Source organism: Branchiostoma lanceolatum, chromosome 1, assembly GCF_035083965.1.
Source record: "Branchiostoma lanceolatum isolate klBraLanc5 chromosome 1, klBraLanc5.hap2, whole genome shotgun sequence".
NCBI lineage: Eukaryota > Metazoa > Chordata > Leptocardii > Amphioxiformes > Branchiostomatidae > Branchiostoma > Branchiostoma lanceolatum.
This window is the reverse complement of record NC_089722.1, coordinates 13,519,557-13,545,314: the sequence shown is the minus strand read 5'-3', so window position 1 is coordinate 13,545,314 and position 25,758 is coordinate 13,519,557. Positions and strand designations below refer to the sequence as shown.

At 41.1% G+C, this 25,758-nt stretch overlaps 2 protein-coding genes across 6 annotated transcripts; one reads left to right on the top strand and one right to left on the bottom strand.

Annotated features, from left to right (window-relative positions):
• Positions 1 to 722: 722 nt before the first annotated feature.
• On the bottom strand, positions 723 to 21,933 carry LOC136435946 (trifunctional purine biosynthetic protein adenosine-3-like). 3 transcript variants are annotated; one of them, XM_066429664.1, is made up of 19 exons: positions 21,801 to 21,933; positions 18,639 to 18,794; positions 17,701 to 17,873; positions 15,713 to 15,807; positions 15,425 to 15,536; positions 14,728 to 14,796; positions 13,564 to 13,689; positions 13,196 to 13,283; positions 12,606 to 12,860; positions 11,922 to 12,156; positions 8,972 to 9,179; positions 8,294 to 8,492; positions 7,810 to 7,929; positions 5,822 to 5,950; positions 4,371 to 4,730; positions 3,843 to 4,001; positions 3,147 to 3,283; positions 2,377 to 2,634; positions 723 to 2,069 (listed from the first exon to the last, which is right to left on the bottom strand). In XM_066429664.1, exons 2-19 carry the CDS (start codon positions 18,778 to 18,780, stop codon positions 1,878 to 1,880), a joined length of 3,057 nt encoding a protein of 1,018 aa, XP_066285761.1. In that variant the 5' UTR covers positions 18,781 to 18,794; positions 21,801 to 21,933; the 3' UTR covers positions 723 to 1,877. The 3 variants fall into 3 exon arrangements, with proteins under 3 accessions (XP_066285761.1, XP_066285757.1, XP_066285768.1); XM_066429660.1 differs by having other exon boundaries at positions 18,639 to 18,803; positions 21,801 to 21,932; XM_066429671.1 differs by lacking the exon at positions 21,801 to 21,933 and adding an exon at positions 19,885 to 20,364 and having other exon boundaries at positions 18,639 to 18,803.
• A 141-nt stretch (positions 21,934 to 22,074) lies between these two features.
• On the top strand, positions 22,075 to 24,167 carry LOC136435967 (dnaJ homolog subfamily C member 28-like). 3 transcript variants are annotated; one of them, XM_066429679.1, is made up of 2 exons: positions 22,075 to 22,145; positions 22,571 to 24,167. In XM_066429679.1, exon 2 carries the CDS (start codon positions 22,703 to 22,705, stop codon positions 23,828 to 23,830), a length of 1,128 nt encoding a protein of 375 aa, XP_066285776.1. In that variant the 5' UTR covers positions 22,075 to 22,145; positions 22,571 to 22,702; the 3' UTR covers positions 23,831 to 24,167. The 3 variants fall into 3 exon arrangements, with proteins under 3 accessions (XP_066285776.1, XP_066285781.1, XP_066285788.1); XM_066429684.1 differs by having other exon boundaries at positions 22,086 to 22,149; XM_066429691.1 differs by having other exon boundaries at positions 22,092 to 22,134.
• The last annotated feature ends 1,591 nt before the right edge of the window (positions 24,168 to 25,758 follow it).

Genomic DNA, 25,758 nt, shown 5'->3' with positions numbered 1-25,758 from the left:
TGCACAGAATGCTAAATTAGCGCAAATGGTCCTCACTATACCACAGCTTACACATTATTACCTTCGCCAGGTAGACCCACAGGGTATTTGGGGCGGTTCTTAAGAGTTATGGCATTTATCTTTTTTTTCGAGGGCGCAGTTGCTGAGAGGATCATTCCATTCAAGAAATCTAGGGCGTGTATGCAGGAAAAACGTGTGGGATACGAATAAAATCTCACACGGTTGTCGGTGGAATACTTTCCTCTAACGTTATTTTTCCGTTTACTACTCCAGAATTTTACAAGCCAACTAATCAATTTACAGTATATTGCTAATCTAAATAATTCCCCTTGTGAAGGTGATATGCTGCTGCTGAGTACAAAACCTAATTACACCCCACAAATTAGACCCATGGAGAGTACATGCACATGAATTAATCCCGTTAATTAATCCTAAGACTATGCCAACAGCAAAGGATGTGAAATGATCCTAGAGATGTCATTTGAAATATGTTATCAATATGCTACCATAACTCTACTGCACTATAGCCATTTTCAGAAGTGGCAAAGGAAATGAGACACATACATGAGGGCCTGCATGGCGGGGTCCCGACAACGCTCTACGTAAAATTAAAACGGCCGATTACGCTCTACGTAAAAGGGGCATGTAGGCCCTCATACATGTAGCCCACCCTACATATTATCCCAGTACCACAGAATGAGACAAGAAATCAAAACATGAGGTAGGATCTGCAATACTGGAGTCATACACTGTATTTGTTTGTCAGGTAGTTCAAAGTATAGCTGTAATATACCTGTAACCGTTACAATATAAGTACTACAACCAACTGAAAGCATGTTCTATTGGCTTTAGATGCTTACAAATACTTTATGATAGTATATGGCAAGTTTTGGCATCTCTCTTACCAGTAGTTTGATCTTAGCCTGTGTAATTCAGCTCTCACTTTTTTTCAGTCTTAGCCAGACTAACAAAAAGAAAGTTAGCTGATCTGTTGCTTTGCTGTTTTGTCTGTTTGTCTTTTATACTATAAAAGACATGATAGACCTGATGAAGAACAGTTGTCAGTCACACTGACTTCTTAAACATGTCTAAGTAAATGACAGGAATTTTCAATATTACCTCTATGTTTTTTCTCTCTAAAAATACCCTTTCTTGCTATATGTACGTGAATACTAAGATGTAAACTAGAAAAATACAGCACTCGAAAAGGGAAAACTTCTGCTAAAGAAACACGAAGAGGTGAAGAGAAAACAACTCTAAACATAGTTTGGTAAAGATGATTTCAACTGCAAATATTTTATGACAAAATATTACTTCTTCACCACTGTTGCCAATACCAAGATAAATCTTCTATCTACAATCTTCTCTTATGTAAACATTGCTACTTTTGCATTGCATTTGCTTGATAAAGTGTGATACATAATGTACCCAGAAGATTTTTTAACGAGGTGTTCTCTCATTTCATACAGACTCACATTGTAACCAAAACCTATCCCCTTAAAACAATACCCCCCTCAGCTTCTTCTCTTACATTTGCTCCTATGACTGATTGATGTGCCAATTCAAATTATCTTAATTGGGGTTGGGTCAAAGAAAAGCCACATACGATGTCTTAAGAACTAGAAAGGCCCTCTTAACTCACCCAGTAACAGTTTTGGACCAGTCCTAGATTTTGACATGTTCACAGTATTTTTAAGTTGGTATGGTTTCTCACCACAAATTTGTCAAACTGTGAATGCTCTGTTTTGCGATATGTTGCTACAGTTATATTCACTGCACACTCATTGACAGTGAACACAAGTTTTTCACTTTGCCACAAAAATCAATCGCTTTGGACTTCAATGAATTCAATATACTATTATTAGTGTTAGAAAACGTTATTCTGTGTCAGAGCGGACCAGTTTCCCTTGACTGTCGATGCCTACTAGTCTCCGTGCGACCAGCTCCATGGCCCGTGGGTAACACTTGTGTTCTGCTGTTTTTACCCTTTCCTGGAGGGACTCTACTGTGTCCCCTGTCTTCACTGGTACGGCCTCCTGGGCTACGATGGCACCTGCATCCACCTCTTCCTGTAGAAAATGATCAGAAAAGTTTGTATCAAATGAACGGGAAAAAAACACTGAGTGGCATTTCACAATAGTTCTTAACTAAAAATTTGGAAGTATAAGCTGTAAAATAAACTGAATGGTGTTTGTTATTCTACACAAGCCCCTTCTCTTACTCTTTTTATTCCTTGTATGGACAAAGATAAAACTGTATATAATTTAATAGCCTAGCAACAGCAGGAACTTTCTTAAAGGATTTGACTTTGTATTTAACTCATACATGTATGTATGTCTCAGCCAAACAAATAAATAATAAAAGGAATTTACTTACCACCACAAAGTGAACAGTACACCCCGACACCCTCACCCCCGCCTCCAGAGCCAACTTGTGCGCGTTCATGCCCTTGAACGACGGCAGTAGCGAGGGGTGGATGTTCAGCAGACTGCCCGTCCACTGCTGTACGAACCAGCCCGACAGGATGCGCATGAACCCCGCCAGACAGATCATCTCCACACCAGCCTCCATCAGCGCCTCGTGAACCTTCCTGTCAAACTCCTCACGCTTCTTATAGCCTTTATGGCTGATAACCTGCACAAAACAACAGCATCATATACCTACAGTATATACCTTCAGTAAACCACCGCATTCAATGTTAATGTAAGTTATCAATAAAAAAAGGCTAAAGAGCTTTCTTTTGCAAACATCAGTTTGACTCTTTTTGAAAACATACACCAGGTGTTATAAAATCCCCGAGATGACACAATCTAACATGGTTTTGAAAAGGAAATTTATTTAGGGATTTATTTTAGTAAAAACAATCTCTTAAATTGGAGAAATGCTTCTGTTGAGGGCAACCACAATTTAATGGTTCCCATATTCTTAAAAGGTGGGATATGTCTTAGTACTAAAAGCTGCAAAATTCCCCCAAATAATGCTCATTTTGAAGCTTCTTTGTACGGTTTACTATACTGTACAGTTGCAAACCTTAGGGTAGGGAAATGGATGAAAATTGATGCGCTCGCGGATGTCATCCATATGATCAAATCAACATGGCCTAATGGATATCCGAAACAAACAAACAAACGAACAAACAAACAAACTTTAGTGGGGATGCCAGCCTTCTTTGCCCTCTCCAGACCTTTGACCCCCGGGATGTTTGAGACGACCAGGACAATCTCAGCCGCGCTGTTGTTCTTGGGGTCAATGGAGTGGTCGATCAGAGCCTGCAAATTAGTGCCTGATAGAGAAATATAGAGAAATATAGCGAGATCAATCAGAATGAACCAACAACAAATCTCTAACAGCCTATCATAAAGGCTTTACACATATATATACAAATTGATAAACGGTTCTCTTTTTGGCGATACCTTAGAGACAGAGCCGTTAGTATAGTACTGTGATTGAGTTGCAAAATATTATAAAAATCGCATCATTGCCTTCCCTTGGGAAGTAGTTTTGGGCAACACCTTACGGGTACAGTCGTTGCACAGGGAAGACCTCTAGCAAATCTTAAATACACATCGTCAACAAGCAATGTGAAAATGACATATCTAAAGAACAGAAAGGACAATATTCTAGGGGGAAGGGGTTATATTGTCTTTCGGTTGGAGAGTAAAGAACATTTTCCCACATTTTCTGTGAAAATCATCAATGGTAAGAAAAAAAGTTCTTTAAAGTTTGTAAATTTGTACAAAACATATTCCACATTGCTACAAGCCAAGAGAAAAGTATGACCATGCCCATTATTCTAGAAACATATGGGATGTTTCAAATTAATTATTGCTATTACTACATACCTGTTCCAGAAATCAGGACACCAACTTTAGTCCTGTGTGCCTGTCCGTTCACTAGTTTCATCTTCTTGTTGGCTGTCTCGTCCTGGGTTGTCCTCTTTAGAGTTGGTTGCGCAGCTTTCAGGGCTGCAGACAAGTTGTCAATGGCTACCCTGTCTTGTCCTTGGGAGAAACAAAAATGGTGTTGTTGTAATTTTCCATTGCCAAGAATTTAACAGTCAAGGTTAAAAAAAATACTAGACTAAGAAGATAGTAGATCTACCAATGTTAATTCTGTAGATTAGTGACTTTAAAATTATGGAGTTTAGGTAGCTCTGTGTCATCTTTAATGGGTGATAATCTATGGAGCATAACTGTAACAGTTCCTCCATTTATCAATTCAAATCTTACTAAATGCATTACACACTGCAAATACACAAATGTCTTGCAGAATTTTTAGGTGGCTTTTTTAACCTTCTGCACTTTTTGGGTGTACTTTATAGCTGGTTACACTGGAGGATGGTCTGCAACAGGCACATAATATACCCTCACCATGTGATGACTCCACACAGGATCCAATAACCCATGCCGTCTCTCCCGTTTTTCTAACATCCTCCAGAATCATTTCCTCCTTCCCTCTCTCCACGACCAACACCGCCCCGATGCCGCAGTTAAACGTCTTCGCCATCTCGGCCTCCGCTACCCCTCCCTGTCCTGCCACCCACCCGAAAACCGGTGGTATAGTCCAACGGTTGGCGTCCAGTTTGACACTGACGCTGTCTGGGAGCACGCGAGGGATGTTCTCCACCAGCCCCCCGCCCGTGATGTGGGCGAAGGCGTGGACGTTTCCTGAGCGTATAACCGGGAGAAGTGTTTTGGCGTAGATTTTGGTTGGCGTCAAAAGGGCTTCACCTATGGAGAGAATTTGAAGAAATTTTGGAATACCTGATAACATTCAACATTCAAGCAGTAAAAGCAAACTTTTACTTTTGCGGTGGTTTTATTTCAAGGTAGGCGTGACGACAAGGCTTTGCAGTTTTTAAATTCACAGTTGAAACAATTTTGTAATACAACAGTAATACCGAAATGCATATCCGTGGTACATGTTATCAATTTGCAGCAGAGAAGTCACAACGAAAAAGATTTACAGTAATTTTTCTATTATTGTGACGAAGTCTTCTTGTCAGGATGTCAAAATATCATAAGTAATAAATGTCATTGCAGCATTCATAACAACAATACCAAGACAGCATCAGAACTACTACTGCATGTACGAGGGGTGATCAATAAATCCTCCGCCTCACCCAGAAATATGGTGCACAACTCAAATTTTGGGGCATAATCATGTAGTATGACATCTTTTAGCAATATCTAACAAATTTCAAATCATTGTGGTCAATATGTCATTTGGTGTTTGTGTTAAGTCTATAGCTCTTTTAAATATGCATTGTGTTCCTATGGGTTTGTTTTTATGCCCGAAATAAAGAAATAAAGAAAGAAAGAAAGAATACTTTTTAGTTGACGTCCATTTGAAAACTAATAAGTAAGTGACGAGAAAAACAAGGGTGCACTGTGATTAGAGCTGTGTGGGTCGAGTTCCTCATGCCATGAATCGGCATAAAATCTTCGAAGACATTGTCAAAGTGTTTGGTCACTTTGGTGAAGATTCCCTTCTTATTTCAACTGAAAATAAGTGGATATCTGGCTTTCAGCAGAGCAAGTCGGCCCGCACACCCCAAGTCACAGCTCAACTGTCCATATTTCTATCCTTCTACCTCAGCTAATGTTACTGGATGTCACCTGCAAAGTAATGATCACAATGATTTGAATTTTGGTAGACACTCAGAAAAGACTTTATACTGTAAAACTGTTCCCCAAAATTTGAGTTGTGCGCCTTAACTTCTGGGTGAGGCCGAGGACTTATTGATCACCCCTCGTACATGTGTGTTGGTTCAATTTTCTTGACTTCAACACAAGATCAGACAACCAGATAAGGTACCCACCTATGGACTGGTTACTACTGAAGGGTGATGAGGACAGGAAGGTCAGACCTGCAGCCTCCACAACCTTCCTCACCAGGCTGAAACCGTTACTATGGACACCAGAGGAGGACACGCCCACTATCACATCACCTGGAAAAATGCAGCAAGTGTTATTTACTGTCAATACAAGTCTCTGTAACCTTAACTTAACTTTATCTGATATTGCTGTTATATATATATCTCTCACATTGAAAACAAGAGCTTTTAAAAAAAGCTGGCGTTTCGGCTACGTTTATGAGTGTGAATTGTCTTTTCCCTTTACTTGAAGTAAAATCTGCCAGAGGAAGTCACTCAAGGGCTGTTCAGTCTATAAGAAAAATTGTCATTTTGGGAAATGAGTACTGTTTTAATAGAGAAAGGCAGATTGGGGAAAGCAATTTTGAAGTTACGTCACTTAACTTAAGTGCTTTTGAAAAAGCTGGTCTTGGCCTACAACTTGTGCTTATTTGTAAAATGTATAATAGGCTCATTATAAAAGCTATCAATGTAATTATGTACATGGCACGCAATAAAACATAAAATTTGAAAAAGCACCATTGAATCATCAGCACTATGGTAATTAAGTGAAATAGAAGTTCATAACAGCTAAGGTTCTATCTAAAATGACTACCAAATGTCAAACAAATCAACAGCTACCTCATCCGTATTATTCTGGTTTCCGCATTTACAACATTTCTTCCTTATTTTCCTGGGTAATTTTGCTAAAATTCATGAAAATTCCCATAGTTTTGTGCCGAGGGGCGCCACTTTCCACGTCCGTGTTGTCTGAATGAAGTCGATACTGAACAATGGAGCATTTGCTACTGTAACAAAGAATCGCTGTTTTGCAAACAACATCAAGAGCCTCTGTTTACATCGGGGATAGAAGTTTAGTGGCGAGTGTTTTGCAAGAATCATCTTACCGCGCATAGGAGCCGCTGCACGGTATTTTCCATTACAATGAACAGAAAAATTCGAATGCCGGGTTTGGAATCTATGAAGTCCTGTTCATAAGACAAAGGCCTTGTATATATTAAATGAATATTTAAAAATAACAAATATAAAATATTTCTTTATTTATTAATGAAAAAAATGATATTCATAAATATGATATTGATAGATTAATATAATATCAATATATATTTTTGATATTCAATATCTAAAAAGAAAAAAAAAATCCATGCACGGAGACGAACCCGGATCTTCTGGGTCCGAAGAGCTTCGCGTTGCCAGATCGGCCAAGCTGCGGTACGTACTTACTTACTCTGGACGTAATGCTATAACCTCACTATATGGTATCATTTATGCCGATTTTTGCTCGTTTTCTTGACGAAATCATTTTTTTTCTTCTGCAATCTTGTGGAATAGATGTAATATGGTCATTTTTCAGGATATCAAAGTCCGAAACCACAATGCAATGATATTTCCGAACAGTTGTAGCATTTACATGCGGTCGCCGTCCTGTGTCACATGCAAATCTGGCGTGCCTGCCTTTTCCTGCTCTCTTGCCATATAAGGCAACGGCTATACAAGGATTTGAGAACGTATTGCCATATAAGGTCTTATTGTGTGCGACACAGTGTTGAACCAAGCTTCCCTGCTTCCCTGGTCCTTGCTTGAAGCCTCCTTCCTTGAAGGTAAAAGCCAGGACATTGCGTTTCGGTGCGAAGGCACCGAAACGCAAAAAAGCTGTGTTTGAGATATCTCTAGAGCAGCACCTCCTAGTATGCACAATTAAGATATACTGGGTACATTGCATTGGAGATCTTTTCAAAATGCCCAGTACCTTGCCAAAATATAAAAGGAGCAGCGCAAATCCATCAATCAATAAATCATCTGCATGCATCAACTTCAATCAACCATTGCCTATAATTGCCTACCACGAAACAATTTTCAGCTATTTTCAAATCAAATCTACAGTATGATCAAGCAGAAGAATGATGGACACATGTCAATCATGTCACACCCACCAGGCCTGATGGCGTCCACACGAGGCATCTGGGTCCCCCTCTCCACTGCGCCGACCGCGAATCCTGCCAGGTCGTAGTCCCCGGGCGCGTACATCCCAGGCATCTCTGCTGTCTCACCGCCTATACCAGCAGAAAAATAATGGAACAAAACAAAAATCTCTCTTTCAACTGTTGCAGAATATTTTCCCTCCCTTCTTTCAACAAACATTTTTATTGTATAGTCCTAGTACATGATAAAATGATTGGTGGTATTTACCCAAGTTGGTCTATGGCCTCATTAAATGAAACAGGTAAAAAGAGGATTCTTCTGCCAGACAAAAACTTATCTACTTATACAATAAGGAGATATACATTCTGAATCCATCATCTACAGAGCTATGTAGACTTTTTATCTTAATTTCATAACCAACACTTGGTAAGCCAAATAAAAGGAATCTCAAGCAAGCTTTTATCATTCACAAAATGTACATGTCATACTACCCACCTAATAAGGCACACCCAGCCAGTTTGCACCCCTGTGCCACGCCCTTGACGACGTCCCTGGCCACGCCCACATCGAGTTTCCCGCAGGCGAAGTAGTCCAGGAAGTACAGGGCCTCTGCACCGTGGGCCAGGATGTCGTTCACACACATGGCCACCAGGTCCTCTCCAACTGTGTCATGCTTGCCATATGCTTGGGCAATCTGAGGGTAGATACAGGTAATAGAAGTTGTTACTTTGTAAAAGTACCGAAAAAAAGAGAACGTAGTGTTGCAGTTGTCATGAAAAATGAGCATGTCACAAAAGAAACTACCAGTATCAAAGAATAGGCTGCTGGTTCCTTTCTTTTTACTTTTTCATAAAACTTGAGGGAATTCAGAAACTCTATTCATATAAAAAGAAACTTAACTGACACAACAAAATGTACAGCGAATTTGATATGGTTAACCACAACCAACTGATAAATAGAAATAAAAAATGATCTTAAAATTCTACTTACTAAGCAATAAAGGCTAACACAAGTAAATCTGTAGCATCTTACAGTTACTTGAGTTAGGTGAGGCTAATCTTGGGTTTCAGTATTGGTATTGTTACAAGCTACATGCTAACTTGTTTGGAGGTACATGTACATGCCGCAAGTTTTTCTTCATCAGTTGGACCCTGTTTCCTAAGTTCTGCCTACCTTGAGTTTTGTCCCCACACCGTCAGTCCCTGACACCAGGATAGGGTCTGTGTACCCTGCGGCCTTCACGTCAAACATCCCACCGAACCCCCCCAGCTCGGCCGTGCACCCCTGCCTGGCCGTACTGGCGGCCAGCGGCTTGATGGCCTGGACCAGCTGGTTTCCCGCGTCAATGTCCACTCCGCACTGGGCATAGCTCAGGCCGGGTCTGGGGAGGGAAAGGGTACGGGTCAGTATCTCTGTCTACCGAATACACCACGTGTTAGACTTGAAACAGGATAGTTTAGGACCATCCCTGCATCAATGACCACCCTGCACTGGGCATAGCTCAGACCAGGTCTGGGGAGGGAAAGGGTATGGGTTAGCATCTCTGTCTACTGAATACACTATTAGTATTAGTGTTAGACTTAGAACAGGACAGTTTAGGACCATCCCTGCGTCATTGTCTACCCCAAACTACACTAGGCATAGCTCACACTAGGTCTGGAGAGGGAAAGGGTATGGGTTAGCATCTGTCTACTGAGTACTACCTTCTTACTATCTTTGAACAGGACAGCTTATAGGCGTCAATGGAGAAAAGGGCTGCCAGTCAAGATGGAGTTTCTTTTTGAGCACAACTATGACTACAGTTAAACCTGTACAGGGGACCACCTCCCCAGAAGGATCACCTGGCCAATGTGACCACTTTTTTGTCATCCCTTAGATAATTTTTCATTAAGAATCCTGTCTATAGTGTCCATCTAGTGTCCACATATACCAGATTTAATTGGTCCCCTGAGTGGTCTTCTTGAGCAGGTTTGACTGTATTCCACAAGAAATGTAAAGGAAGGTGCTTTAAAAGATATAATTGTTAGACTTTTTGTGGGGTAAACTAGCTTAGGCTATACTTAAAAACAATTGAGCGCATGTGTTTCTTAACCAAAACTTCTTCTGTGGAAACCATGTCAAAACCCAAAATTTGTCTGTATATCAACATTTCCTTTAATTCAGTTCTGTACTGAGATCATTCGACAACATATACCCCTGCCTATCTTCACCGTTGACACACAACTCGTGTTATTTTGAGATTTATAATCATTGTATGTTCACATTTGTTTTGTTACACCATCAATAGCAAGTATTGGCACTGCTCAAAGAAATCCCATCCATGCCCGAATGCCTTGATATGCAATGTCTTGCTGTTCATGTTTTATCCCCAAATGGACTAATTATACCTATGTTCAGCAGACGAACATATCTTTACTTAAACTCGGCAGTGGATTAAGTCCCTACAGCCACCAATTACGTAGTCCTGGGAAATTAACCTGTCTGTTCTTTGGAATTCATCCCATATGCTAGTACTCTTATTACACATAGGTTCTACAAACTGGCAGATATTTTGTGAAGGACTTTTACATTTTATTTCATGATCATTGACTTTAGTTATGCACACACTACTACTGTGTGGTGGAAGGATCTAAGGTTTAAAGTAAATGTATGATGAGTATACGTTGAGTAAAATTGAATATCATGTGATATTAGTGGAAAAGGACAAGTTAGCATGCAGAGAAGACAGACCACACAGAAACAACTACAGTTTCGAAGGCACACTGGATTTATTCAGGTTGAGTGTTACAAGAAAAGTCACTACATTTCTGCTAGTTGCATCCTAAGTTAATTGATTCCTCATTATGTAATAACATGAATTGCAGCAGTTTTAAGTGGTAAAATGAAGAAATGTTAAAGATTTATTCAGGTTGAGTGTTACAAGAAAAGTCACTACATTTCTGCTAGTAGTATCCTAAGTTAATTGATTCCTCATTATGTAATAACATGAATTGCAGCAGTTTTAAGTGGTAAAATGAAGAAATGTTAAAGATCAATACAAAATTGATTTCAATCCAATCATAGTGTAATTATGATGATTTAGTTCATTTCGTGTATTGAATAAGGCTGCCATCAAGACAGAAATTATTTCAGATCAAATGATGTTATCAACTGACATATTATTGAATACCTCAAAAGTGAATTAATCTAATAAAGCACTCTACAATGGGATAACTTTAACAAGATTCTCAAACTTGATATGTATACAAGAGCACAAACATAGGAGATTTACAGATTTGATATGAGTACATGTACATCTACCTACCAGTTAGTAACAATTCTCTACTTTGAAAAACAGTGTGTTTGAGAGATCTCTAGTGCGTTATACTGGGTGACGTTTCATTGGAGATCTCTTTAGATGCATTTTTTTCAGTATGGCAGATACATATTCATGTTTATGTGACCTGGTGGATAAATACTAAAAGAGGATAAGCACAAAAGCTATGACTGAGGCACAAAGGGAGAGACAAGATGAGAGGAAGGATATAACATTATTCAGCAAAAGAGTGCCACACATTGATATATAGACTCTAAGCATCAACTTTGAATTCCGTTGAAAATCGTATTTCCCTGTATGTGTTTGCACCAAAGTCGAAAATGAAAACCCTGGACAAGATTTCATCAAGCTCCAGGCTTCTTCTTGTGATTACTCAGCCACAAAACCTCAAAAGTATTCACATTTGCTCCCTCTTGCAGCTATGTTTAGAACTACAGGAAAGTTCTTTATTTCACCATGCTGCTAAAGCCTCTGTTACACATTCAGGACCTTCCCATGGCTTTGCTCCAGACTACTCCCAAACCTACATGTATGTCCATACTGGGTTGGGAGTAGGCTGGAATCCACCCTATTCTAGCTTCAGTTTGCTAATCTGATCACATCCAAGCAGAAAATGGCCTTCCCAACTTTTTTTTCCAAAATTTATAGTTCTCTGGTGCACATGACTTTTAAAGACTAGAAAACAACCTTGCTGACCAACTCCAAACCACTGATGACCTTGCCCATGACCAACGCCCAACCATGGTCTGGAGCAGGTCGGGAGGTCATGGTCAGCTATGTGTGACCGGAACTTATCCCTCCACCAACCTTTTGTTCTCTAGATAGTCAATGGCCCTTTTCCCGATGTCTCTCCTGTACACCGCCTCGGGGAAGGTCACGACTTCGGCGCCCTTCTTTGCCTCGGCAAGGGCCAACGACAGCGAAGATGCAATGGCGGTCACAGCGAGGACACGCCCTCCAGAGGTGACGGCTTTCCCGTCTTTCATCGCAGTGCCAGCGTGGAAGACTATTTTGTCTTCGTTGTTTTCCCATTTGTCTATACCTGGTATGAAAGATAGCAAATAAATGCACAAGGTAAGTCTTAATTGCCTTAAGGAAGGGAATAGATGGTCATCAAAACGTCAGGTATGTATTAACATTCTGGTTGCTTGTGTACATAACCAGTCAGTGTACTTTTGTATCCAGTGATCTACCAACCTGACGAAACTATTCATGGGCAAGTCTTAATGTACGACTAAACCTTAAGCCGTATTTTAAAGTTTGTTGTACATCACATGGCTACAATCAAAAATGTCAAAAGCTAGTTTCAAAAGAATGAAAAATTATCTTCAAACCTATATGTTCTTAACCTCATCCCTACTGAAGTAGAATTTTGGCAACAAACTTATATTGGTTATGGGGTGAGTAGCAGGGAGAAGGTTAAATGAAACATCATTACTGAGAGGATGTAATCATTATCCAAATTAAAGTTATCTTTCATAATTTACTGACCTGTTATCTCCACCCCCTTCTTATATGACCCCGGATAACCGCCGCTGGCCATCACTATGGCAACGGCGGCCCTATCAGTGTGGAACTGCGGCATGGCGGACTGTAGGTCGCCGTTCACACACTCCATGATGGTAGCGTACAGATCGCTCTTCAGCAGTGGCAGGAGTACCTGGGCCTCGGGGTCACCAAACCTGCAGTTGAACTCTAGAACCTTGGGGCCGTCTTTAGTCAACATGATACCTGCATACAGAACACCTGTGGGGAAAAAATTAGTACATGTTTTACATCTGAAAAGTATTTGTGTAAAATTCTGTTAATGTTTGACCTGTTATTCTTTTCTACTGGCACTGTTTTATCAAAAACCTTTGATAGAAATTGTAGCTTAAAATGATACACAAGAACATGTAAGGTGCAATTTATTGTTCATACATGTACAAATTATATGATTTAGATGCTTTTCAAAAACATGCATGCTAAAACATATGTATCAACTTTTAAGGCAATGAAAAGCATCTATAATGGACATATATAAAGAGATCTTTACATACATCCAATACTCTCGATGATGTACATGTACATAGCATCCATACCTATATATGGAGAACCATCTTTGTTCATCCCATCTATTGTCTTCTGCAGGATGTCTGTCTGGATTTTCTTAAATGTGGCTTCATCCACCTGTGGAAACCAAGAGCAGGGTAAAGTTCCCCACACAGCTGCCTTCTTGGCATAATCAAATCCACGATTTTTCCTATCATGATGAAAAACTACAACCACTTGACATTTGAAATCAGCTAAGTTTTATAATATTTAGTAACATACTTCTGTTAGATCACAAACGATGCCGCAATGGAGGTTATATAGGGATTATTTGTTTTCATTTCTAACTGATCATATAAACCTGATAAATCTACCCATGATTAAGCCACACAGTGATGTTTGGTAGGGTTTCACCCACCTGAGGTGTGGGGCAGTAGGCTCCCATGCCGCCCGTGTTGGGGCCTTCATCGTTCTCCAGTAGCCTCTTGTGGTCCTGGGCTGGAGGCATGCAGGCAATCGTCTTTCCATCGCTGAAGGCAAGGCACTGTGGGAAACAAAGGGTTATGGACTTAGGGATCTTCTGGTGTTTGTGTGTATGTGTGTGTGTGGTGATGTTTGTAAAAACGTAGCAAAAAACTATGAAGGACCACCTTCTGTTTCAGTTTCACAAGCTGTATATGCTCTAGTCATCTGGACTAACAGTTAGAAACAAGGAAAACCTTACACAAATGACATGAAAACAGATAACAGTAATTATAAAGACACCAACAACACTACTACTGTACCACTAATTCAGGTCATGCAATTCTGATTCCTAAACTCTGGTATTTGTCATTTTCCCACCAAATGTTTGATCATCACTTTGATTGCTGTGTTGTAAACTGCCTTTTTAGGCTCTATATTTGCCTGCGGACAGCTCAGCTGAGACAGACGCATATCAACAATGACAAACAATGACAGCAGCACTTGTTCATATGTTTTGTTTAGACCCTGGTAGTGCCACTGAGTGACACATAGGTCAGCAAGTTTCCTTGCTGTTTCAGTAGCATGGTATATCTTTACAGAAAGGGGTTGCTAGCCGTTCCCCTGTATCAGCACTCAAACAGTCATAGAGCACAAATTCTTGTCAAGGCAGCATAGAAAGTTGCGGGAGGATATCTAAATGTTTGTCCAAGCCACCAGCTGATATGGGAATGGGACAACAACCCTACCTTCACATGGTGCTGTTACCCCAATGCATAAACGGGAAAGGGAAAAGGGGTTTGTTGTCTGTTATAATCATATCATGCTGTAAGTAACAAGTTCAAGGTAAACCAAGCTTGTATAATGTATTAGTCAAAAGGTTAATAAATTTATATAAATCTCTTTAAAACGAGATGGCAGAGCAAGTCTAGAAGGAGTGGGTTACTTTGAATTCTAGGAGTAGGTAACCTTTTTTTTAAATATAAAAAAATATAAAGTCAAGGTTTTAGCTTCCTAAATACACGACCTTAGTGTGCGTACATGGATAAACTACTGAAAAATAAAATATCATACAGTCACAATTTAAATACACCTCACTTCTCATAAAAGTAATACCTACAGAGCACTCTTGTCCTTCTAGAAGCTCTTCTACTAGAACAACGTCTCCTGCAGTACCGAACTGGTGGTCCTGGAAGGTAGGGTGAAAAATACGTCAGCTACAGTGTAGTCTATATCTATCCTTTAAAATGAAACAAACATGGTATTTTCTGAGTCTCAGCTCTTTTACGTTTAATATGATCTCTGACTTCATTGCTTAACCTTCGGTATCTTTAAGGCACCAAGTGAAAGTAGTATAGAGCTGTGAGGTAGCATGGAGAAGGTTAAAAATCTCAGTCTCACACAGTTTCTTAAGCCATATGCAGGGTGCGAAATACTTTTTTGAGCCAGGTTGCCCGGTGGGCAAACTGGGGCAAAAGCTAGGTTGCACATCAAAATTTCAGGTTGCCCCACCTACATTCACTGATTCTTCGAACCAAGTACATACGTAGCATTTTATGGTATTATATGGCGTTTTTGTTTCAAAATGAAAATTAGATGATATTTTGCTTGGCTGTGCACCAAGAAAATGTGCTTGCGCGCGTAAGTGCGCAACCGGGTATTTCGCACCCTGATATGTAATTCAAAGAGCTATGTACACAGAGACAAGTCACAAACAAACCTCCAGAATATCCTTGACTGCAAGGAGAAGGTTAAAGAATCTCAGTCTAAGACATTTCTTGTGCCATAGAACTACAAACACAGCCTACTGAACAAACCTCAAGAATGTCCTTGACTGCAGAACAGGCGTCCGCCTTGCTCCCCGCCACAATGACACCCTTCCCCGCGGCCAGGCCGCTCGCTTTCACCACCAGGGCGGGGAAATCAGCACTGTGGAAAGTATGGACACAGATATCATGCTCACTATATTATAAATCATAATCTAAATATGAACTGTCATAATTTCCTATTGTGAGCACAATACTGTAGCTGCATATTTTTGATGAAATTACAAAAAACACGAAATTTGACAAAAATGTCACAAAAAAAAAGGAATTGTCAAAGACCTGTTGATGAAGTCACTCGCAGACTTGGCATCTGTGAACTGCTTCCATCTGGCTGTGGGGATGTTGTGCCGATCCATGAAGTCTTTAGAGAAGGCCTGAAGATGGAATATTGTAACAATCATAATTAGGTGTTATCTGGATGATTAACTTAGTGTTCCTACAAAGAGTTTATAGTACACTTAATATCTTGTGTATCAAGTAATTGTTTTGCAGTCACAGATATAGAAAGGCAAAAGTACATGCAGGTCACAAAACCCTTCATAAACGTTTTAAAAAATTGTAACGGAGGGTGCTGCAACTTCGGACGTAAATCTATGAGTTCGACATCGTATTGCACCAGTGTCGGTTGTCTGAAAAGTGTTGCGTTTTTACGAATGATAAATTAGAGTGGTGGTGTTTGAGGATTTGCCGTTGTGGAGTTGATTTTTCGTCGTCCGTGCACGATTTACGCCATTGATCTCAGTCGGTAAATCCAGAAATATGTTGTTTTGATTAAAACGTTCCATATTGTTCCATTCTGATTAGGGTACCGTAACTTCGGCATAAAAATATCTTTGTATCTCTTTGATTCGTCGGTACTATTTCAAGTAAACAGAAGGAAGAATTTCGTGTCAACTAACTTCAACTTCCCTCTGGTAAATAATTTTTGACCGTGCGTAAGGCGTCACCGATGCCGGGCGCGCTGTGGCTAAGCGACTGTTTACGCCGCTTGTTGCGTTCCAAGCCATGACAACGTTGACGATCCGTTCTTTGGTATGGCAATGAGAGTAGAAACTTCATATCATACAAATGGTCCCGTAGCAGGAACGCACAAATGCCACAAATGTGCCACAAGTACGTCCAAAACTGCCGAGCAAGCACTGTAACGCCGCAAACTGAAATCGTGACATTTGCACTCGGCACAGCACCGCATGTGACCAGAAAGTACGCGGCAAATCTTCCTTGTTTTTCCGGTCAATTCAGTGAAAAGTTATGACATATTCTAAACACGATCATCAATTGTTTTTAGAGCTCGCTATTCAAGAATTTCTGGATTTTTTTTAGCAAGCAATGAGAAATCGCCATTTACATCAATGAACTTCGTGTTTTTGCGTTCAGAGATCTCCGACCTGTGCCGCCCACATCATGGCAAAGCGGCCTGTCAATTTCAATCAACATGCGGGGTTAGGTTACACGTTTGCAACATCAATGAGTTTGCTTGTGTGGAACCACGTAGTGCAAACCTGCCACCGGGAACTTATCAAATGCAAGTTTATCCGACGTATACTAGTCAAGCTAGATTATAAGGTTTGCCGTTTTGGAGCCGACTTGACTTATGTACAGCGGGAGCAGAGATGCCTTGCCGAGGTATCACATTCGAATCGTGGTCAACGGAATGGCCGTGACGTAAAAGGGGGAGGGCATTCGAAGCCGCGGTTGATTTCGTTATTTCAGACAAGCTAAATCGCGACATAAACTAACCAAGACCCAAGTTTTTTTGGTGTTTGTTTTGCTTTATGCCTCATGTGTACAACATGTAAGTTTGCATGACGACGGTTGAATATGTTTTATGTAAGAGTTGCCACTTCACAATGTCCTTGCATCGAACGTAGACATTTTTATCGACATATTTTCTTCGTGGCACAAAATCAGTTAATTGTACACAAATTCCTGTTTTATTCAGACGACAGCTCTATGCATGAAGTTGGGTTCTTAACGATTTTATTCAGCACCGTGGCTGAAAAAAAAGATGGCTCACTTCTGCAGAACGAGACAATTAAAAATCCTACCGAAGTTGGGAGTATGCCGAAGTTGCAGCACCCTCCGTTAACATTCTTTACATCAAGAAAAGTTGACCCTTTTTTTCTGTAAAAATTAATGATTTTGGAAAAATAGTTTCTCAGTTTGTGAAAGGATACACAGTAATCCCCTGTATCCTTTCACAAACTAGAAGTTTATAATTATGACAAGAGAAATAGGAACAGAGAAATACAAGATTTCACACCAACCTTGCTGGCTTCTATCTGAGCAGCTTTAGCAGTGGGTCCAAAACAGGGCACACCCTTGGCAGCGAGGGTGTCAGCCACTCCGTCAGCGAGCGGTGCCTCCGGTCCCACCACCACCATGTCTATCTTATTATCCAGACACCACTGGGCAAGGTCAGCAAAGGCTTTAGGTACATCTGAAATGTTAGACATCAAGTTTTGATTTGAGATCTGTCACTATGTAACTGGACTCTTACAGTACTGGTAAGTGTAGCCTGACGAATCACGCTCCTAGTGGCCAGCCGGTCCTGTGACCGCCATCCCCCGGGGTGGGGGTCAGTAACTTCCGGCCAAGAGCTTGTGTAAATACAGGCTATGGGAAGTGTACTTATTGTCTAGTATATGACACACATCAACAGTGTTACCTCCTCTCAGTATATTGAATTCTAAGACTTATGGTTTCTCAGATATATTTTAGATGGTGAGAACATAACACTCAAGATACATGTATTATTGACATGGGTTTGTGTGTACTATGAATGAGTCAGTGTGACTGCCCTAAACCAAAGCATAACACACTGACCCTACAGGCTACAGAGATCTAGAGTTATATCATGTCAAATGGCTTGTTATGTCCAATCCTTGTGCATCTTTCTTCCTTAAAGCTTCCTTTAAAACTATCTGGGATTAAAGCTACTAAATGCTATTGCTATGCATGTGTAATAATGTTTTGCAAGTTGACAATGTTTGTCTATAAAACAATTTCATTTGTCATTCACAGATTGGTCATTGAGTGGTGAGAGAGAAGGCATGAGCCTAAAATGTTCCCAATTTGACCAAGCACATCGTACACTGGGTCATCCCTACTCTTCTTCATAAGTGTATTGTGTTCCTTCTAATAAAGACTATTTGATTATTCAATAAACATTTTAGGAACAGAGTGAAGATAACTAGACTCTCACCTGTGTTGCTGATTTTCTCTCCTGTCGTGCCAGCGTTGCCAGGGGCAACCAGTACCTGTCCGACATGTTGTGACTGAGCGATCTTCCACGCCAGGACATGTTCCCTTCCCCCACTGCCCAGCACAAGAACCTTGTCTCCCATGGCTGACGATTTATCTGTGTTTACTGTTAAGGGAAAGCTTGTCAGGATATATAGTGTACCTTTCCATGTGACAATTATCTATCTTTTTACATTCCACTTGCCATGATTTACTTGCTATCTGCTGTGGACTGCTATGCATTGGTTATAGCACAAGTGAGCAGGCAAAGAGATAACAAGGTTGGACAAGTTTTTTTTAAATTCACTTGCCTTTTGGACGGGTATCGATATGATATTTTCACGGGAAAACAATCAGTAGACAGTGCCCCAAACACCGCTTCAAAATTTCTTATTTGTTTAAGTGTAGGGCGTCAAATAAATTGCACTGGCCTGATCGGGCAAGTACAGGATTACATCCACTTGCCCGATCATCAGTTTTACCTGCCCGTGGCAATCCGATCGGGCAAATGGACTTGTCCAACAGGTTCCTGGAAAAGGTGGCTGGGCTAGTGGGTTTCTGGTAGCCTGGAATCCAGACCTACTATAGCTCCTGAGTCTCTCGGGAGCTATAATAGGTCTGGATTCCAGGCTAGGTTTCTGGCCCCCGAGGCTATGCATGAGGGGTTGACCTCTAATTAGATTTTCAATGAGAAAAAAGATTCAGGCTGGAGGGAAGCAACTTATTTTAGTAAGTCATCATTAGAGGGTGGATGGGGGGGAGGGATTGTCATGGTACTGGGACCAGGGTTGGGGGTTGTCTGGGTAGCAATGAACAATCAGCATACACCGTACAGGAATTCTTTACCCCCAGTTTTTCAAACATGGAAGACACTCACTGTTATCTTAATTCCCTGGGACTATACGGCCAGTCAGGCCTACAGAGACCTGTTTAAGTCAGGTATCCTGCACGAGAGCAAGGAACAACTGTTACAGCAGCAGATACTTTGTACAAACACACATGTACACAAGCACACACACACACACACTGTTGAGCACTACATACACACACACATACATGCTTGCACAATGACACACCCACACACACAAAGCCACACAGAGATACCAGTACAAGCACACACATGCATTTGCACACTTCACTTTCAGAACTATCATTATAAAGTTCTTGAAAATTCTGCCAACGTTACTTATCACTATCAAAAAGAATACCAGAGTGTAATTAGAGTCCACTTCAAAAGCTGAGTGCCTCAGCTTGACTTCGAACCGACTTGTAACACAATGCCCTTAGACTGTCACCAGAGACGTCTGTACAGCGAAGGTCATGATAGCTGGTAATTCACTGTCACGTTTCGTTCAGGCCAAAGGTCACGATTACAGTCATGCGCAGAGGGTCCGTTTTCATTTCATAGAAATAGCCTTGTATAGCCTTGTTAAAAGTATCTGTAGGAGGCCTCTTTGTTGGAAATGTTGGCGTTTTTGAGCTGGAATTGACAGGTAAGGGTTGTGGCTATTTCATTTAGATAGAAAAACAGGGTTTTAGCCATGTTTGAAGTGCCCGGTACACTTTGAAATAGGTGTAGTTTGGATGTGTTCATTTCTTGTGTGGGAGGGTCAAAGGGCATGTTTTGATGGAATTTCACCAGTTTGCGCCGGTGGAAAATTGGCGAAACTCATTGGGGCCTGCATGCCCTTTTACGTAGAGCGTAATCGGTTGTTTTAATTTCAGAGAAGGTATACCATTAAAATTTGCTGTGTCGCATAACTTGCCAACTCATGACAGTCCAAGAGACTCATCCTGTAGGTCGTTGACCTAATTTAAAATGTCCTATGAAGTAATCAATGGATTGTCATCTCAAAGGTTGACAATTGCGCAAACAAAGCTTGCAACGCAAACAGCCGGGGTCTAAATAAAGGTCCCATTGTGACTTTAAGATTACTTATCATTTATACGCCGCTGTTTCTGGCTGAAGTCACACCATTCACCAGAAGAGACCTAAGGGGTTTCTGCTAGAAACCTCAATTAATGCATTCTCACCTGCCTGAGTGAACTTGTCAGCGCTGTTATCGACAGCCTTCGATTCTTACCTTGAAATCCTCAAAATATAGGAACTGTCATCTCAGAGGGTTGAATTTAAAAAATTTTACAACCCCCCTATAAATCGCCCGCCTTCGGCGCTCGCTTGTACCCATTATGGGTAGAGCAGACATGTGCAGGTTCAGCTTTGCGACATTCACAGTCTCCCGAATGATCCCTCCGTAATTATTTATCCATAGTAAACCGTGTCAACCTGCGTCTGACCCTTTTGAAACCAAATGAATGGCAAAGATCAGCAAAAATATGGGCTCAATTCTCATCTGTTTGTCTGATGATACAGTTGTTTTTAGAAGTTTGACACTTTTGCTACTGCACGGGGGAGCCTTTGACTGAGAATGGAGGCCTCGTGGGGTTATCTGGGGGTTAAACAAGTTGAAGTCGTATTCTTCTTTTTCTTGATGCTTGAATGACTGTGCCCCGAATGTTCCAGCATCAGTTATATAGGGAGCTGGCCGTTATCATTGTTACTTTATATGTTCAGGACTATGTTATAATTGTCACCTCCAAACCTCATACATCACCAACTTTGACGCCTTAGTTCAGCCGCTAGGTTTTTGAGTCCTGCATAAATTGGGAAGCTTCAGAATTTAGCGTAGAGCGTAGAGAGGCTACCTGGATTTAGCGTAATGCGTGGCTGGCCCTCCAAATATTTTAGCGAAGAGCGCTGTCGGGACACCCCCCCCCCCCCCCTCCCATGCAGGCCCTCCTATAGGATAGCCCTACCTTGCCCCCCTCCCCACTCCCAAAGGTAAAGAAAGATTTTGACCGGTGACCCGTGTGCTCCATTCCGATACATATATTCAAGGTGTTGCCAATATGCGTTCATAGAAAAATATGCCGTAGACTAGCAAACGTGTATGATATCCGGTATACAAATGGTACACAAATCTGTATATCGTAAGCCACATGATGCATGCCTAGCCTGAAGCTAGTCCGGTTACAATTCTGTGAATTCTGATACATGGATGTGTTTCTAGAAGCAGTTCTATCTTACGAACAAATCAAGACGTAACTAGCACCGCTGCCTTACCTTGATTAAGTTCCGGAATCAGCGACAAATCACAAATTCTTCCCGATTACTGGCTGATTTCTGAATCAATCGGTCCGCATGAATGCAGCATGGAGTTTCCCGCCAATCATGGCAAACGTGGGTGAACTATGACCTTTATTGTACAGTATGTTCAAGATTTTCACAATTTCAGATTTCTAAAACAAATTTAATGATTTGTAAAGATAATAATTCAATGTGTATTAAATGTGCTAAATGCATTTACGTATCTTTAAAAAAAAGATAAGAAATAGTTTTATCGATCAGTAGGTCAAAGGTCACCTTACGAAACAAACAAAATGGCTTCTTTTTGCCGGTAGGTGAGACGTAAGTGAGTTTTTGCTTCATATTTCAACTGTCTTAAAGTTATGCTGATAGCTGTTTCCTAAATATGCATGTCTGAGGTACCCACGTACACACTTCGTCGTGATTTTCACTTGACACGGCCCAGAAACAGGACCAGCAGACGATTTTTCGCTGTTTACTTTTTTAGGTCAACTTAGAGTTTACCTAGCGTTATGTGGAAACTTTTCTCGATGTCCAAATAACCGCACGAATCGATACGTCGGAACAATAACTTTTTGGAATGCATGAAATCTTTTTACTTTGCACTTGCATGAATTACCAGGTTGTTTTATTGTTATGAAAATTGCTGCAACAACAAGATCCTATATCATATACATGTAATATTTTCTCAACTGCTGAAATGGAGGACATTTTTATGAAGGGCAAGTATTCCTTTTGTGTTTCAGGGAGGCACGATCCATATAAAAGCTACTGTCATGACCTCACAACTGGAGCAGGCAACTGTAGACAGCAGTTGGTATTGCTGACTTAAACAGCCAAATATACAGCCACGCCACCAGTGCTTGCTTCACGTAACCATGCAGTGTGCAAGAGTACTATCACGCTCCCTTTTGGGCAGAACTATCCAGTTTCACTCGCTGAGATCTTTCAGCGCAAGTGGTCATCTTTTGGGATACAAACTCGCAAAGAACCTCCGAGACTGCTACAGTCTGTTGGGCATCGCTGACGACTGCAATGAAGCAGAGCTGAAGGAAGCCTTCATCAAACTGGCTAAACAGTACCATCCAGACAGTAGGTCCAAAACTGCCGACCCCAGGAAGTTCGCGCAAGTGGAAGAAGCGTACAGAACTGTGCAGGAAAAGCTTGTGAAGGAGAGAAATAAGGAAGAGGTTGAGGAGAACAAAGAGGAAGATGTTGATATAAAGCATACAGCTCCTCAGCATAGGCAATATCTGGGGTTTGAGGGAGTTGGCTACGGGACTCCTACCCAGAGGCATAGGCAGTACCAACAGTACAGGGTGGACCGGGCAGCCAATAGGGTCGTCGACTACAAAGTTGCCAAGCTGTCGGCGATGTCGGAAAGTGCGCTCGTCCTGCAGGAGAAACGGGCGGCGAGGAAAGCAAAGATCGTGCAGGTGATCGACCGTCTGGTTGAGGACATGATCGCAGAGTCCATGGCCAACGGAGAATTCGACAACCTACCCGGCAAGGGAAAGCCGTTGGAACGCAAGAAGTCCGAGTACAATCCATACCAAGACACCGCCACGCACCTCATCAACAAGATTCTCAACGACAACGGGTTCAAACCACAGTGGGTCGAACTGGAAGTGGAGGTTAGAAACCGCATAAAAGAACTCAGGAAAAATCTTGACTCAAAGAGGGCCACGTTTGGTTCAGAGCCCTTCTCACTACAGCATCAGAAGCAGTGGAATACATACCTGGACACTTTTAGGGAGGACATTGTAGCACTGAACAAGAGAATTGACAAGTACAACATGATTGTTCCTATCATGGCCAAACAGCTAGGTCACATCAAACCTGACAGGGAGGTGGCAAAGGTGATAGAAAAGTTTAGGGCTCAGGAAGAGCAGGACAAGCAGAAAACTGTAGCTGTGGAAGAAACTAAAGTTGATGAAAAATCAAGTAAAGAGAAGATGAGATGGGGCATTCTGAGGCACTGGAGGTTTACACCGCTTAATGAATGATTTTAAACACTTAACAGTTATATTCAGTACTCCTATTGCTGTACTGATACATGATAGAATGAGTAAACTCTTTGCCAGTTGGTGTTGTCAAAGATTTGGGGGCTCTCAGATTTAGATGCAGATCTTGACTAGGCTAGGGGTCTATATTTTGAAAAAAATATCAACAAGACTGACATTGTCACTCAAAACTGATGTCTCAATTCTTGATTTATGATTCAAGCAGATAAAGAAATCTTTAATTTGAACTGTCATCAAAGTTCAAAGACAGAACTGATTAGAAAGTTTGAATAAAAAGTGTACATCTTTATTGTCAGAATAAATTGTCTTTTAAACAAGAGTTACCTTTTGAATCCTAGCTCACTAGTAACTAGTAAGTTAACATTTGAGTCATGAGTGCAATAATTCTACTGTACAGGTCTTCTTTGAAAGGTTACTGCTATCTATCCTCATGCCTACATACTTAACAATACTAACTTAGCCATACCATGACAAGGAAGTACAATGTACTGAACATTTTGATCGCTTCTACATTATTGACATCTTGAGATGCCTGTAACTTTTGACATACAATAACCCAATATGACATGTACTTACAGTTTGTGATCTTGTCAATATTACAAGTGAAAGCAAGGAACTTGAAGATGATTGCATTTGGGGCAGCTGGAATGAACAGTGGGCCATCACAGCTGCCTCTTGCAGAGATGTGTCACCTGTAACTTTCAGGATGATGAAATAAAAGACAAAATAATGAGGCTTTCTAATGATTTGATTAAAGGCAATCAAAATATACCCTGACTAAATCGCGCTCCTAGCGGCCGGTCCGACGGATACCGTGGGGTCATTGACCCCAGCCGGCAAGAGCTTGTGTAAACCAAGGAGGTTAAAGGAAACCCAGGCAATATTAGGGTCCGAAAAATTGGATTTTAAAAGTCAATTTATTTAGTCATTTCTATACATGATTAGTTCAAACAACACTATCACAATGTATGGCAACGTCCATGATGCAAAAAGACGACGTTGTTGTGATGTGAGAACTCACTGAAAATCGCGGCCGGAGTTTTTGTAGGCTCGCGAAACCAAGGGGATCATCGTACGGCACTATTTTGCGCTGTTTTAAAATCCTAAAAGTATGAAGTTATTACGCAAATGTACTAAACAATGTTAGTAAATGTCACTACCATAAAGATGTCAGTTTTTTTTTTGATTTCCATTTTTTGGCCCTAATATTGCTTTGGTTGCCTACAGAACACGTTAATCAAAACATAGTTTACGAAACAAAAGGATGCCATGTCCTTGTTTCATCGTCGACTTTCTTGAGGAACAGTGGGCAGACTGAGCCCCGTGCTGGCACAAATAAAAACCTCTAACATAAGATCTAATATATTTCGTGTTGCCAGTCCCATCGAAGACGATAAGATCAACAGCAATAAATAGTTCTTTCTATCGTACCAAAATCAGGTAAAACCGACAATATAAGTTCCGGCTCTGAAAAACAAGTTCAATGGTACACCAAATAGGTGCAGGTGACTGTCTATATATGAATACCCCACGAAAGTCGCTGTACTTTTGTTGTGTCAATAAAGATTGCATGTATAATCAGTATATTGGTGCTCAAAATCGCAAAGGTACCGGAGGTAGGCTCTGGAACACGAATTGGCGAAATTCGAGACACGAATTGCGCCACGTAGAGGCGCAATTCGTGGCGCGCAAAGCGCCACCGGGGGGCTAAACTCGAGATCTCGAATTCGTCCACGCGGAAGCGGTAGCGCGAAGCGCAATACAAAACCGGCACTGACATGGCTCGCATAGCGCCACCGGGGGGCGAAACTCGAGATCTCGAATTCGTCCACCCGGAAGGGACAACGCGAAGCCCGCAATGTATTGACATCATGAGCTACGTAACTATATGTCCAACCAGCGGTGGCAGC

What these genes read in the sequence shown, in the direction of transcription:
- LOC136435946 (XM_066429664.1), bottom strand. Translation starts at nt 18,780, where the DNA reads ATGGGAGACAAGGTTCTTGTGCTGGGCAGTGGGGGAAGGGAACATGTC. An exon ending in TGTGGACGCCATCAGGCCTG is followed by an intron (nt 5,951 to 7,809) that starts GTGGGTGTGACA and finishes GCATTTTTCCAG; the next exon opens with GTGATGTGATAGTGGGCGTG. An exon ending in TGTCCTGATTTCTGGAACAG is followed by an intron (nt 3,284 to 3,842) that starts GTATGTAGTAAT and finishes TTTCTCTATCAG; the next exon opens with GCACTAATTTGCAGGCTCTG.
- LOC136435967 (XM_066429679.1), top strand. Translation starts at nt 22,703, where the DNA reads ATGCAGTGTGCAAGAGTACTATCACGCTCCCTTTTGGGCAGAACTATC.